Source organism: Ambystoma mexicanum, chromosome 11 (assembly GCF_040938575.1).
Source record: "Ambystoma mexicanum isolate Mex_15411 chromosome 11, UKY_AmexF1_1, whole genome shotgun sequence".
NCBI lineage: Eukaryota > Metazoa > Chordata > Amphibia > Caudata > Ambystomatidae > Ambystoma > Ambystoma mexicanum.
Genome location: NC_090934.1, coordinates 1438676759 through 1438691522, shown reverse-complemented (window position 1 = coordinate 1438691522; position 14764 = coordinate 1438676759). Strand labels below are relative to the sequence as shown.

General features: G+C 47.5%; 1 protein-coding gene across 4 annotated transcripts in view; it reads left to right on the top strand.

Annotated features, from left to right (window-relative positions):
- The window catches only part of CHD2 (chromodomain helicase DNA binding protein 2), a 1289637-nt gene that overhangs the window by 1116338 nt on the left and 158535 nt on the right, over window positions 1–14764 (top strand). For all 4 annotated transcript variants that reach the window (XM_069625070.1, XM_069625072.1, XM_069625071.1 and 1 more), the window contains one exon: window positions 12721–12852. In XM_069625070.1, the coding sequence (XP_069481171.1) occupies window positions 12721–12852 (132 nt within the window). The remainder of the gene's footprint in view (window positions 1–12720; window positions 12853–14764) is intronic.

Below are 14764 nucleotides of genomic sequence, written 5' to 3'. Positions count from 1 at the left end.
CTAGACAAGTGCTACAGTCACAAGCCGGACAGACCCCGTTACCCGCATCAGGGGCAAATCTTCCTTCAACATCCTCTATGAATCCAGTGCAGATCAACCTACCTGGGAATGTACCTCTGGCTCCGCCCGAACGATTTTCTGGTGACCCAAAGAGGTTTGCAGTATTTATCAATCAGTGCCGGTTGCACTTCTTATGCCGGCCAGCAGCCTTTCCAACTGATCAAGCAAAAGTAGCTTTTGTACTTTCGTACCTTAGTGGCAATGCGGCAGACTGGTCGATCCCTCTAGTTAATCAAGATGATCCGGTTCTCCATGATTTTCAAGCCTTTCAGCTTAGTATGGAAAAACTGTTCGCAAGACATTCACAGGGGCAGGCCTTGGACAATGAGCTTCTTTCGTTGCGACAGGGTAATCAAGACCTTTTGGCTTATATTGCATCTTTCAATAGACTAATAGTGGAAACTCAATGGCCTGAGGACAAAAGGATTACGCTGTTTTATAGAGGTCTACGTGGAGAGCTCAAAGACATTTTAGCCCAAGTAGTGAATCCCCCACAAGACTGTTCGGATTATATAGACTTGGTCGTTCAAATAGATCACAGGCTGCAGAACAGGAAGGCCGATCGTTCCAAGTTTGATGCTCGAGTATTTTCCAAACCGCCAACTCCTTCCAAAGGAGTAGACTCCGGGGAACCCATGCAAATAGGGGGTCTGAAAGGTCCTCTAACACAAAGGGAGCGGGAAAGGAGGAAACAGTTGCAATTATGCCTATATTGCGGAAACTCAGGGCACTTTCTTCGAGACTGTCCGGTGAAACCTGCCAGGAAGGCAGTAGGAGCTGCAGTTACCAAAGTTACAAACTCTGAGCAGGGAAACAACCTCGCCCGACAAGAATAGAGGTCCTCTTGCCGAGCGTGAAAACCAGTTCCGTGACCTCGCATTTCGTGATACCTATGGTCCTCATTAGCCCTGATAATCCGGATCGATTACATGCAATTGAAGCTTACGTCGACAACGGTGCCATCGGCAATTATGTGGATCATGAAATGGTTTTGAGGATGAATCTAACTCTTTGTCCCAAGGCTGTAAAGGACGTCATTACTACGGTGGATGGTACGGAGATAGCCTCCGGGCCAGTAACGCATACCACTCAAGAGGTGACGCTAGTAAGTCAAGATGGACACCATGAGAAGATCGTGTTCGATGTGATCAAGGCCCCTCAGTTTCAGATTATTCTAGGAATACCTTGGTTAGAGAAACACAATCCTCTGATCGATTGGCGAGCAAGCACGGTCCAGTTTCCAGAATGTGTCTCTACTTGTCACCCTCCACCTGGTGTTGCACTGGCCGCAATTTCTTCAGAGACTCCCCAGTTACCTCCCGAATACTTAGAATACCAAGATGTTTTCCGGAAGGATCAGGCTAACTCTCTACCTTCCGCACCAAGTATGGGCTATTTGAATATCAGGTCATGCCCTTCGGACTTTGCAATGCCCCGGCCGCCTTTTAATATTTTATGAACGATGTCCTCAGAGAGCTCATAGATGTATGTGTTGTTGTTTACATTGACGACATCCTCGTTTATTCTTCATCGGAATCTGAACATCGGAAACACGTGAAAATGGTCCTCGAAAGATTGCGTCAACACAAACTTTTCGCTAAGTTGGAAAAATGTGTTTTCAACGTGACTGAAGTTGAATTCTTGGGATTCATATTATCACCTGGCGGAGTGCGTATGGATTCAAAGAAGGTCGATGCAGTTCTCAAATGGCCATCACCATCCTCCGTAAAAGGTGTGCAAAGCATGTTAGGCTTCGCTAACTTTTACCGCAGGTTTATCCCCGAATTCTCTCGAATAGTCCAGCCCATCACTGCCTTGTTAAAGAAAAACAAACGTTTTGAATGGTCTACCGAGGCGGAACAAGCTTTCCAGGATTTGAAGACTAAATTTATCTCTGCACCAATCTTAAAACACCCTCGCCCCGAACTCCCCTACATCGTGGAAACTGATGCTTCAAGCCTTGCCATGGGGGCAGTTCTATCACAAAAGGACCCGGTAACCAATCAGTTGCATCCCGTGGCATTTTGGTCCCGCAAATTCTCGCCTCCTGAAATCAATTACACGATTACTGACAAGGAACTTCTGGCTATCAAGTCTGCCTTTAAGGCTTGGCGGCATTATCTGCTGGGGGCCCGACACACCGTTACTGTGATTACGGATCACCGAAACCTGCAATATTTGAAGACCGCAAAAGCCCAATCCTCTAGACAACTCCGTTGGGCATTATTCTTTGCCGAGTTTGACTTCATAATTACCTATCGACCTGGTACAAAGAACGGTAAAGCCGATGCCCTTTCTCGGATGGGAGTGGAAGAACACCTGGTCAACCCTAAACCTGTACCAATCATTCCCGAACAAAGAATTCTGGGTGTAATCGCCACAGGATCCATAGAGGAAGTTAAGGATAAAGCCAGGCAACTTGTAACTCCAGCAGACATACAGAATTGGCATCTGCAGGGAAAGGACTTTGCAGTAAAGGACAACTTATTGTATTTCCAAGAACGATTATACCTACCCAGCACAGATTTACAGAAAAAAGTAATCTCTTGTTATCACGACTCTTTAATGGAAGGTCATCCCGGTATAGCCAAGACCTCAGAAAAGATCAAGCGCTACTTCTGGTGGCCGTCTTGGAAAAAAGATATCAGAGACTTTATAATGTCCTGTGGAGTATGCGCCCAAAACAAGAGTCAAAAGGAAAGACCAGCAGGCCTCTTACGCCCTATTGACATCCCACCTCGCCCTTGGCATACGCTTTCTATAACTTCATCACCGATCTACCTCCATGCTCCGGATACAATACGATTCTAGTAATCGTGGACTTATTCTCCAAGATGGCGCATTTCATTCCGCTCAAAGGCTTGCCAACAGCAGCAACTCTGGCCCGAGAATTTCTCGAAAACATCGTCCGACTGCACGGTTTTCCTTCGGTTCTAATTTCGGATCGAGGTAGTCAATTTATTTCTCATTTTTGGCGAAGTTGCTGTCGGTCGGCTCAAATTGATGTGAGACTATCGACCAGTCACCACCCTCAGACCGACGGACAAACCGAGAGGACCAATCAAACTCTGGAACAGTATTTACGCTGCATGCTGCAACAAACTGAAAAAACTTGGAATTATATCCTTTGGATAGCCGAGTATGCCTACAATAATAACTCTGTCCATTCGGGAACTGGGAAAACCCCGTTTTTTCTTTTGTACGGCAGTCACCCTCGAACCTCGGAGTTGGATCCCCTCCAAGATCTTGAAACACCAGCAGTAGACTACCTGCATTCTACAATCACCCAAGCCTTTAAGGAAGCTGTTTCTCACCTTCAAAGGGCTAAAGAACAATACAAGAAAGGAGCAGATCAACATCGGAAGGAAGCCCCTCACTATCAAGTAGGGGATCAAGTCTGGTTATCCACCAAATATCTATCTCTAAAAGGGCCACGCACATTCAACCCAAGATACCTTGGTCCCTATTCCATCACTACCATAGTAAACCCAGTAGCGGTCAAGTTGGACTTGCCCCCGCACATGAAGATACATCCGGTCTTCCACGTCTCTCTATTAAAACCCGTGCAACCTCAAACCCGACTAACCAAATATCCAAAACCTATCCTAGTGGATGGAGAACTCGAGTTTGAAGTCAAAAGCATTCTGGACTCCAAGATCTCCAAATCTAAACTATTCTACCTAATTGACTGGAAAGGCTACGGCCCCCAAGAGAGATCCTGGGAACCTGCTGAATATGTCCACGCACCTCGCCTAATCAAAAGATTTCACCGAACATTTCCTGACAAGCCAAAACCCCCGGAGAAGCCCGGTTTGGGAGGGGCCTTGAGGGGGGGTACTGTCATGATCTCTGCTTCCAAAAGGTCAGGGTTTTCCCAACTCCCTTGGAAGCAGATCCATAACCCAGGTTCCGAGTGCCAACCAGTCCCAATTGGGACCTTTTGGACCCAGTCCTGGCGCCAGTGGCACCAGGCTCATAAATATGCCCAGTCCCAGCGCTGGAAGCGCCGGGCTCATAATGCTTGGGTGGACTTACCTTCAGCAGACCATGCTGCTTACTTGCCTGCCAGTTGAGCCTCTGATCCTCTTCTGTTTGGAACTACTTTTCCTGTTGGGTGGGGCTGGAGCCACTCCCTAGATTCAGAACACTGGAACTCTTCTGGAAGGCAGGAACTCTTTTCTTACCAGGAACTCTTTTCTTACTTAGGCGTGGCTGTGGAAGGAGACACCTAAGCACTACAGGAGGCTATTTAAACCACACCCGGTGGATGAATCTTGCTTTGCGTTATTCTGCAACCTCTGCAGCAGAACGCTCATCGTTTCTTCTGCATCCGGTCCTGGGCCTAAAGGCAAAGGCTTACCATCCTGAATCCAGTCTTCAGCAACACCTATAAAGACAAGAAAGAACAGGTTAGCATTCCGGCATCTGAAAGACAAAAGTTTACCAACTCTTTGCACGCTCCGGAGGCCTTCGGCGCTGCATCCCGCATCTGAAAGACAAAACAAGGTGCGTTTAAAGACATTGGGGAACTTTAATACTCACGTGCCATTACTCCTTTCTACATCTAATCCAGTGGGTATTCCGGCACCCTGCAGCCGCTCCGAACTCGTACCTGCAAAATAAAAAGACAGTTAGAGCGCATAGTGAAGCAGGCAACAAGCGCTTACTTACGTGCTTCCAGGCGCTTCTATTCATCACACAGGCTCCATCTTCAACTCACTTCAGCCCGTCATCCGCCATCGCCGGAACCCTGCAAAACAAGAGACATCATTACTAAAGACTTTAAAGACATTTGAATGACTCGAAACTTACCGTTCGTGCAGTAAACGACGGACAGCAGTCCTCTGAAGTCAAGAGGCCTGCGCTACCTATCCAGTGAAGAAACTGGTTACAGCACCCTGCCCCGAGGCAGATGGAGAGCTCGGCATTCACTTACCTAAGGTGAGAGCGTTAACCTTTGGGGGTCTACAGGAGAGGAGAAGAGGAAAGAGATAGGGACACCCCAATAACCCCAGTTCATTAACCCCATATTTTCTATCTGCAGACATCTTACTCTACACGTCAGGCATACAGTGCACAGAGGTCCAGCCCAAAGAGCCAACCGGGTGCTACACATCACCTTTGAAGATACGGTAGTTGCCCAGTCAAGACCGGCGCCTCTGCGAGAATCAGGTGAGCGTTACACTTACCGAAACAATACAGCCCTCCTTGGCACCCGTCCACGGGAGAATCCAAATATCCTCATGACCCGATACTCATGATATCCGTGCAGAGGATTGTAGAAGAATTTTACAAACGGCAAAGGGAGAAGCAAATCCCGATTAATCCCTTAGAAGCAGGAATTATTCCTAGAGAGTCATCTCCGATTCCAGGCACATCTGGTTGCTCTCCTCACAGGAGTAGACCGCAAAAACGGATGAGATCACATGCTCGAAGACCGAGGAGCAGCACCCACAGTGCTTCACCTACAAGAGTCCCGTCACCACAGTCATCGCACAGACCGCGATCTCCGGACGTGGATCCTACGATGGTACCGTCCACCATCTCGGTATCAGACTGGCAGGAGGATCCTTTTGGAGAATTCTCGGAACCAGAAGGAGGAGAAATAACACAGGAGCCAGACGCACCCAGTGAGTGGGATGACTACGTAGTCGAGAAGCCCAGGAGGAGAGACTCGCCGGGCAAGGCCTCACCGCCAGATGATCTCGTCTCTTTCCACACCATTATAGGTAAAGCCGCAGAATTGTTTAAAATTCAGGTTTCTTCGGTGGAAAGGCAATCAGGGACAAACGAAGGAGGACAGTGACCACAATTCCTCTCCTGGATACCATCTGGGATTCCGGATCCAAGATCCTATCCACGCCCTTATCGACTCCGGCGTTGGTGTCCAGGCCAGAAAAGAAATATAAAGCTCCGGATTCGGCACCGCTTTGTTTGAGGGGTCATACAAAACCAGACTCGGTTGTTAGTGGCGGCCAGAAAGAAACTCGCCAACCCCTCCTCACCGTTGTCGGCACCACCGGATAAGGACGGACGTAAACTGGAAGCCATGGGCAGGAAAGTATCATCTTCTGCATCCCTTACAATCAGAGCGGGCAATGCGCTGGCCATGACCGCAAGGTTCGATCGCGAGCTTTGGCTCCGCATGTCTAACTTGGCGAAGCAATTACCACCGGAGCTCCAGGAGGAAGCAAAATCGATAATCGCGGATGGTGAAGCAACATCGGATCACATGATCGACGCAGCGGTTGATGTGGCCGAATCAGGCTTCAGGCAGATGGCGCACGGCACAGTGCTCAGAAGGCAGGCCTGGATGAAGGCTACTAACTTTAGACCTGAAGTCCAGGCGCAGATATTAGACATGCCGTTTGATGGCCAAGATCTCTTTGGAAAAAAGATAGACGACCATTTGAAGGCAATCAAGACAGACACGGACACAGCCAGAGCCATCCGTTCTTTAAAGGACAAAAGTAAGGACCATCGGTCTTTTCGTCCCTTTAGAGGTTCATCTTCCAAGTTCAGAGGATACGGTCGTTCCTCCTATGGTCAAAAAGCACAAGGCGGCACGTACCAAGACAATAAATATCAGTCATCCAACAGATACGCCCATAGAGGCAGACGTGGCTCCGCCCAAGGGAAGTCACAAGGCAAGCAAAACTGACGACCAATTTTCTCCCCCCCTTCACCACACCCCGGTGGGGGGGAAGGGTGAGCCAGTTATTCCAGCGCTGGCAGTCAATTACATCGGACAGATGGGTGTTGCAGGTGATCCGAAAGGGTCACACCTTAGAATTTCTGGACCAACCTCCTTCTCTGCCTCCAACATCTCGCAGAGTGCATATGCTAAGACAGGTCATGTCCGAAGTGCAAAAACTGCTCCAGAAGGCAGCAGTAGAGTATTCTCAGAGGGGAAAAGGTTTCTACTCCCGATTCTTCCTCGTCCAAAAGAAAAACGGTCAATGGAGACCCATCTTGGACCTGAGGGCACTCAACAAATTCATCAAGCGCATAACATTCAAGATGGTAGCTTTACAAGGGGTGCTACCTTGGTTAAACAAGCACGACTTCTTGGCCACTTTAGACTTGGAGGACGCATACTTCCATATTCCGATCCATCCAGCGCACAGACAGTTCCTCAGGTTCACAGTGGGAGAGCTCCACTTTCATTTTCAAGTGCTCCCGTTCGGGCTAAAATCGGCTCCGAGAGTTTTCACAAAATGCTTGGCACCGGTAGCGGCAAGTCTCAGGAGGGCAGGAACTAACGTTTTTCCATACCTGGACGATTGGCTGATAAAGGCAAGTTCCGCTGCAAAGGCTCGCTCGGCAGTGTCGAGGACTGTCAACCTCCTAAAAGAGTTAGGTTTCTCCATAAACCAGACGAAGTCCTGCCTCGTTCCCAGCAAGGTAGCTCTCTTCCTGGGAGCCAAACTCGACACCAGCATTCCCAGAGTGAGGCCATCCACAGAAAGAATAGCAGCGATTCTACGCTCAACTTCGAACTTCCTACAGAAAGAGACAACATCTGTACGCTCTTACAAATCCCTATTGGGCATGATGTCATCATGCATATTCCTCATACCGAACTGCAGGCTTCGCATGAGACCGGTTCAGGAAGCTCTGGACCACCAATGGAAACAAGCATTCGGATGCTGGGAAGACATTGTCCAGATTCCATCGACGTTGCACAAGGCCCTTCGATGGTGGAATGTTCCGAGGAATCTTCTGCAGGGAATGCCGTTTCAAGCACCGACATCGACCCTCCTGCTGCGGACGGACACTTCCTTATCAGGCTGGGGCGCTCATCTGGCGGACCTCCAAACCAAGGGATCTTGGTCGGCACAAGAGTCCCAGCTCCACATCAACGTGTTAGAGCTCAGGGCCGTAAGGTTAGCGCTGAAAGCTTTCCTACCGGTTATAGCTGGTCAAGTTCTTACAGTCCAGACAGACAACACGACCTCCATGCACTATAAAAACAAGCAAGGAGGCACGAGGTCTCAGATCCTGTCGCAAGAAGCCCAACAGCTATGGGCATGGGCCTTGCGCTACGGGATACAGATCAGGGCAGAGCATCTTCCAGGAGTGGACAATGACTAGCGCACAGACTAAGCAGAGAGTACACAGCGTCACACGAGTGGGAGCTGGACGAAAAAGAAACCCAACGGATCTTTGCCTTATGGGGCCATCCGCGGATCGACCTTTTTGCCACCAGGAACAACAAAAAATGCAAGAGATTTGCTTCAAGATACCCGGAGCACCAATCACTGGGAGACGCGTTCTCAGTGGATTGGTCGGGGAAGTTCCTCTACGCCTTCCCACCCATTCCCCTCATGTCGAGGGTACTTCGCAGGGTAAAAGAACAGGATTGTTCTTTGATTCTTATTGCACCGGATTGGGCACGGCAAGTCTGGTACCCGACGCTGAGGCACCTATCCTGCCGACCCCCGATTCGTCTCAAGTCACATCAATATCTACTGACACAACAGAACCGCAAGGTCCTCCACCACGACCCGAGGAGCCTGTCTCTCAAAGCATGGTTCCTGAGCAGCGCAAACTGATGCACCTAAAGTTACCATCAGAATGCTGGGATATCATCAGGGCCGCTAGAGCCCCGTCCACGCAACTTACCTACACCAGGAAATGGACCAGGTTTTCCAAATGGTGCGAGACCTCTGCGATCGATCCCCTCTCGGCCTCGGTTGATCAGATTCTGCCCTACTTGTTGCACCTGGCTAAGTCAGGGCTCTCACTGTCCTCTATCAAGGTCCATCTGTCAGCCATAGCGGCCTACACAGTAACCGCGGAGACGCAAGCCTTACTTTCCTTACCAGCGGTTAAGATCTTCCTGAAAGGACTGATGTGCTTATCCGCCTACACCTACACCAGTTCCAGACTGGAGTCTCAACACCGTCTTAACAGCCCTCATGCAACCTCCCTTCGAACCCATACACAGATGCGATATGAAATTCTTGTCCTTCAAGACATCTTTCCTGATAGCCATCACTTCAGCCAGAAGGATCAGTGAGTTGCAAGCTTTGTCTTCAGAACCTCCGTTTACTCTGTTCCAGAAGGACCGCGTCATCTTAAGGCCTCACCCGAAGTTCCTCCCCAAGGTACTTTCGGAGATGTCGTTCACTGAGCGCATTGTTTTACCAACCTTCTTCCAGAATCACGCTTCTGAAGCGGAAAAGACATTACATTCTCTAGACGTTGCTAGAGTGTTGAAGTTTTACTTGCAAAGAACCAAGGAGTTCCGCTCCTCAAACCGGCTATTCATTTCGTTCTCTGGCCGTACCAAGGGTCAGCATATATCCAAACAAAGTCTGGCACGCTGGGTATCGTCCTGCATCACCCACTGCCATCAGTTGAAAGGCGACCCTTTAACTAGACCGCCATCTGCGCACTCCACCAGAGGAAGAGCGGCGTCAACAGCATTCCACGCAGGGGTGGCCTTGAAGGACATATGCAGAGCCGCCACGTGGAGCACTCTGCATACTTTCGCGAACCACTACTGCCTGACTGAAGATACCAACAAAGAAGCTGCAGTTGGACAGGCAGTGCTCCGCCATCTCTTTGTATAAGGTAGGATCAGCCTCCTTTCCCACCTTTCCCGAAGTATGTAACCGTTGTGTTGCTGCATGGTAAAGGTTTGACCAGAAATATGTTTTTCTGTATTTATGCATATATGTATATTATGGTGGCATGTTTTAACTGCTTGGTATTCTATTCAAGCATCTGAATCTATGAAAGATCCAATGCTGGAGAAGTTTTAGTTACTTACCTGTAACTGTATTTCTCCAGCATTGGTATCTTTCATAGATTCACATGCGCCCGCCCGCCTCCCCTGAGAGGCTGCTCCTATGCTCGGCATCCATCATACTGTAATCTCTACGGTTCAAAATCTGAAGATGGCTGCCGGGGGCGGAGCTTAAGCCCTGCCACCTCATTGGCTGGGGCCATAAAGGACCAAAGTGAGGTGGAGGGACTACACAATGAAATGGCTCATAGGCCATAATGGGCTATGTACATGCACTGCTAGGTAGCAGTGTGTGTATATTTAAAAAAAAAAAAAAAATGTATTATTAAATTTATCACCGAGGATTCCCAGTCTGACGACGGGGAATATTCAAGCATCTGAATCTATGAAAGATACCAATGCTGGAGAAATACAGTTACAGGTAAGTAACTAAAATTTCCCACAGAATGTAAAGTTAAATTAACTTTACTAGTCTTTTTAAATTCCTAGACCCAGCACACACTATCTTCCTATAGAGTGCTGGAGGGGTTACCTAGTATCCCCTGTGTCTAGAAACTCAAACTCATGTAGTAGTCAAATGCTACCCTTTCCTATTGAAATGGCTGGTGGCAGAGCTTTTACAACAAACTACCATGATTTTTCCAGACCGCGAACACCGGTAGCTAAAAATCGCGGGAGCCATGTTTTTCAAGATGGCGCCTTAGCCCCCTTTGTTTAAGCAGGTCCCGGTCGTCTTTTGTCGCCATTTCTTTTTGGAAAGGTCCTTCTAGTGTTTGTCTCTGCATGCCAAACTAGGTTTGGTCCCTTTGTTTCTATAGCAAAAACAAAGAGGTGATGGCTGGAAGGTTTAGAATGAATCTTAACCTCTGGCATTGCTCTGGGCAACCCTCCAGACCGTTCTTCGCCTGCCAAGCCATTACAGAAGGGGAAAGACCATATGCAAATCAGGCTTGCCCCACCCCAAAAGGGGTAGTCCAGCCCGAACTGCTAGGTCACATCCCTTCTGCACGAGACCACAAGCATCCCCAAACATGTTTCGGCCTTGTTGGGCCTCATCAGTGAGGTGTAGCTTGGGTCTCTAGGCCCAGCAGGCACGGGACGCACGTCTGGGCATACCCGTCCCACTCGGGGTGACATTGCAAAAACAAAGAGGTGATGGCTGGAAGGTTTAGAATTAATCTTAACCTCTGGCATTGCTCTGGGCGACCCTCCAGACAATCGTTCTTCGCCTGCCAAACCATTACAGAAGGGGAAAGATGCCCAGAGCTTTTCCCGTGGTTATGATTAATTCAAAACCTTGCAGCCATCACCTTTCTGTTTTGCTAAAGTCACCCCTTTGTTTCTATGAGACCGCCCCTGGCGCCTGAGTGTCTTGGGTGGGCAGGAAGTGAGGGAGGTGCCCGAAAATCCCTGTGCTATGTCTCCTAGGAGACCCAATGCACTCTGGCGTAATGGGCTGGCTGACTATCCGGCAAGGACAGCCACCCTGCTGGGTGAGTGGCAGCTAGGCTGAAATGAAAGGGAGAAAACTGTTTAAAAGGCGAGTCACTTGGCCTGGAAGGCAGAGTTGACCACTGGAACGAAAGAACCGAAGACGAGCTGGTAGAGGATGGCTGCTGCAACTCCTGGACCGTTGGTTTGCCCGGTGAAGCCCTGCTGCAGGTCCGTATTGCCAAGTTCATCTCGACAGAGAAGCCACTTCAAGGACGACTTCTTCCTTTAAGTTGGTGAGACCAATCAACTTGTAAGCCACCTGGATACCATTCTTGTAGCTGGTTAGGATTAACCAGGGGGAAGGACACCAGCTTGTGTGCTTGACGACAGTTAACTCAAACCAAAGATCTTCCATTTTGCCAGCTTGTTTGACCAGTCCCTGCGCAGTGCAGGAGTCGCCTGACATCCTCCCTCTTGTCGCCACGACTGAGGCTCAGGAACAGCGGGATCTGCAGGAACTGTCAGGAACCAACGTCTTCAGCTGCATCTTTTCTTCATAATAAGGTACTGTGCCAACACGATTGAGAGTACTTAACTCTTCTGGTGAAAGTTTGTGAAACTTTCCCAACTTGCAGGCCTAATCCGCTTGTGACCCAACATATGATTCTTTTTCGTACAAACTACTTTTGAGAACTTTGGCAAAGACTTTACCGTTCACTACAAGAACTGCTCTTTCCTATCCAAGACACTAGCCCATTGACTTTGGCACAGGCCTAGTGAACTGAAACTATTTGCACTGCCAAGAAAGTATTTGTGATCTATTTTATTAACGTGTGCCTTTGTACTCCTATTTAAAGTGACTGAAATGCCATTTTGCTCCTATTTCAGGGGAGCCTAACTTACTCAGAAACTTACTGGTTTGATACTGAAGTGTATTTGTGTATGATATTAAGTTGCCTCCTTCTAGTGAATGTTTTCTTAATGACTGTGTAATACATTAATAGGTGTTTTACCAAGAAACCTTGAGTGTAAGTGTCTACTTGAAGCACTGTGATTGTAAGACTTCGGTGTAACATCCTTTTACTGCTCACATTCCCTCTTGAGATAAGCCTGGCTGCTCAGGTCACTACCAAAAACTGTGTAGTACAGACTTATACCAAAGGTTGGTTTTGCTTACACCTGTAGTTCTAATTGTATGTGGTGGTCCCAGAGGGTACTGCATGCAATTCTGCCTAACAACCGAACTGCTGAAGCCAGTACCACAGTTTGGATTATTCCCAAGACAGTTATGTTAAGCAATACAAAATGCATTGAGATGTTTCTTTCTTGACGGGCTAAGTCTGGGACTGGAAGTCCATATATACAATTTGAAATGTACTCTAACCTCAAATCATCAGACTTCATATAATGTTTCAGTAGTCCTTTATTGGCTAATGTGGTTGTCTATTTGTTGTTTTTCTTTTTTTAAAAAGCCTAAACGTGAGGCAAAGCCTGGAAGTAAAGCGAAGAAGTCCCAGGGTCCAGTCCATATTACTGCAGGGAATGACCCTATTCCAATCGGAGACGACGAGGAAGACGAACTTGACCAGGAGACCTTCAGTACAGTAAGCACATCTCTTCCAATTGGTTGAAAAGGCAATTGTTGGTGAAGGTAAAGTGTGTGCGTCTGTCCCTTATTGGAGTAGCTCATATTGAATAAATGGATCGTTTTTATATAGCACCTAAGAGAATAAGCAACAACTGATTAAGGCATAATACAATACATGAGTTCTTAAGATATTGATGTTTATGTTGAAAAAAGTCTGTCCAGTATAAAGATTGTTTTTATTAATACATGTTAATACATATGTGTATTTACCAATAGGTTCATATATACCGAACATAAGACATAGAACCGTTTAGGACGTTTCTCAGATGTTTACAGTATGAACAGTGCTTTTACAAAGTATTCCGGGAATTCAAATTGACAGTTGGGGAAGATTTTTCTTTTTGCATATTGCCTTCATCGATTTCATGGGAATCCCCAGCAGCCTTGTCTTTGTCTTGATCCATTCCATGGCGTTTGTGCAAGTAAAGCCTTTTCCACTTAATTACTTGATGAGCTGCTTTATTTTTGGTGCACTGTTGAGCCTCTAAGGCTACCAGTGCAGAGGTTCTGTTTACCTCAGTTATGTTTTCTGATTTGTGTTAATACAGACATCCCAAAATCTTGAAACGTCTGCTAGTGCAGCAGTTTTAGCAACTTAGTTTCTCCAGCATGGGGCCTGGCATGGATTCATATGCTCATGAATATTTACAGTCTACTCGACCTAAGAGAAATGCACTTGTCCCATGGCGATGTTTATCCAAAAGGTTAAGTTCTGTAAAATGCTGCAAAACACCATAAGTTTACTTCATGTTTAGCGCACTGCTGCTACCCAGAAGCCAGCCGAGTAGAGTGAGACGTCTATTTGACATTTACTGCAAAGTAAATGTCAAATCAGTGTCTCAAAGATCCCTGAATTTCATCGTACTCACTAGCAAGTTAGAGTATCATGCAAGTGCCACTCAACCTTAATCAAATCTACTCGTGTATTTGCAAGCCCTGTGCAGGGGTACTTTAAATCAATTTTTCACTTTTTTGTGTTAGGAAAGATTTCTCTTTTAGCAACTTTCCCTCTATAGTTCTTTGGACCCCTAAACATTTTGCTATTGTTTTTGAACCTGTCCTGACTTCCCTCCCCTGGACCTTTGCTCATTTTGCTATGGGGAAACTGATCAGTCCTTCAGGCTGTCAGTACTGGGAAACTGTTTCCCTTTTCTCTTTTTAACTTTTTGGTAACTTTTTAACTGTGCACACAGCATCTTCCAATGCAGTGAAGTGGGGGGATGATTTTGTATCACCCTAGTCTTTTACATGTGGGATTTTCGGTTACTTTTGTATGTGCCTAAATACAAGCTCATGGCAGCCATCATATTTTTACCATTTATGTATTATTTCTAGTGTGCACATTTGCGTTTACACGTACGACTACGTGCACCACCCGCTTTTTCTTTGACCATATTCTTGTTTGGACTTCTTCCTGCCTTCACAGGTCAGGACATCCCATGAGAAGTGGTTAGTGACACTGAATTGGTCATGCACTTGCCTGGGAAAGCACCTGCTTTTGCGAGATAGTGATGCCTTTGTGTATGTGGTGCCCGAGAAGGGGATGGGACTGTCTGGTCCCACTCCACATCCGTGGTGCCTGAAAGTCTCAAGGTAGGGCATGAGGGAAACTCAAAGGGGTCCCTGATTGGACCACTGTTGGCTGTTTGAAAGGGGCAGATCCTTACCATTGCTGGGCTTGGACTTGCTTCCAGCCATGGTTTAGGATAAGAGGACGACTCATGCAGACGTTTCTTCAGATCAGCCTTGTAGCCAGGAATCCTGTGTAAAAGAGCAGCTGACTGAAGATCTCTGGATGACTCCCAAGAGGCCCGGCATCCCCTTCCTGCATTTGGCCTGCTGGACTACCTGATCTGCGAAGGCGCTGA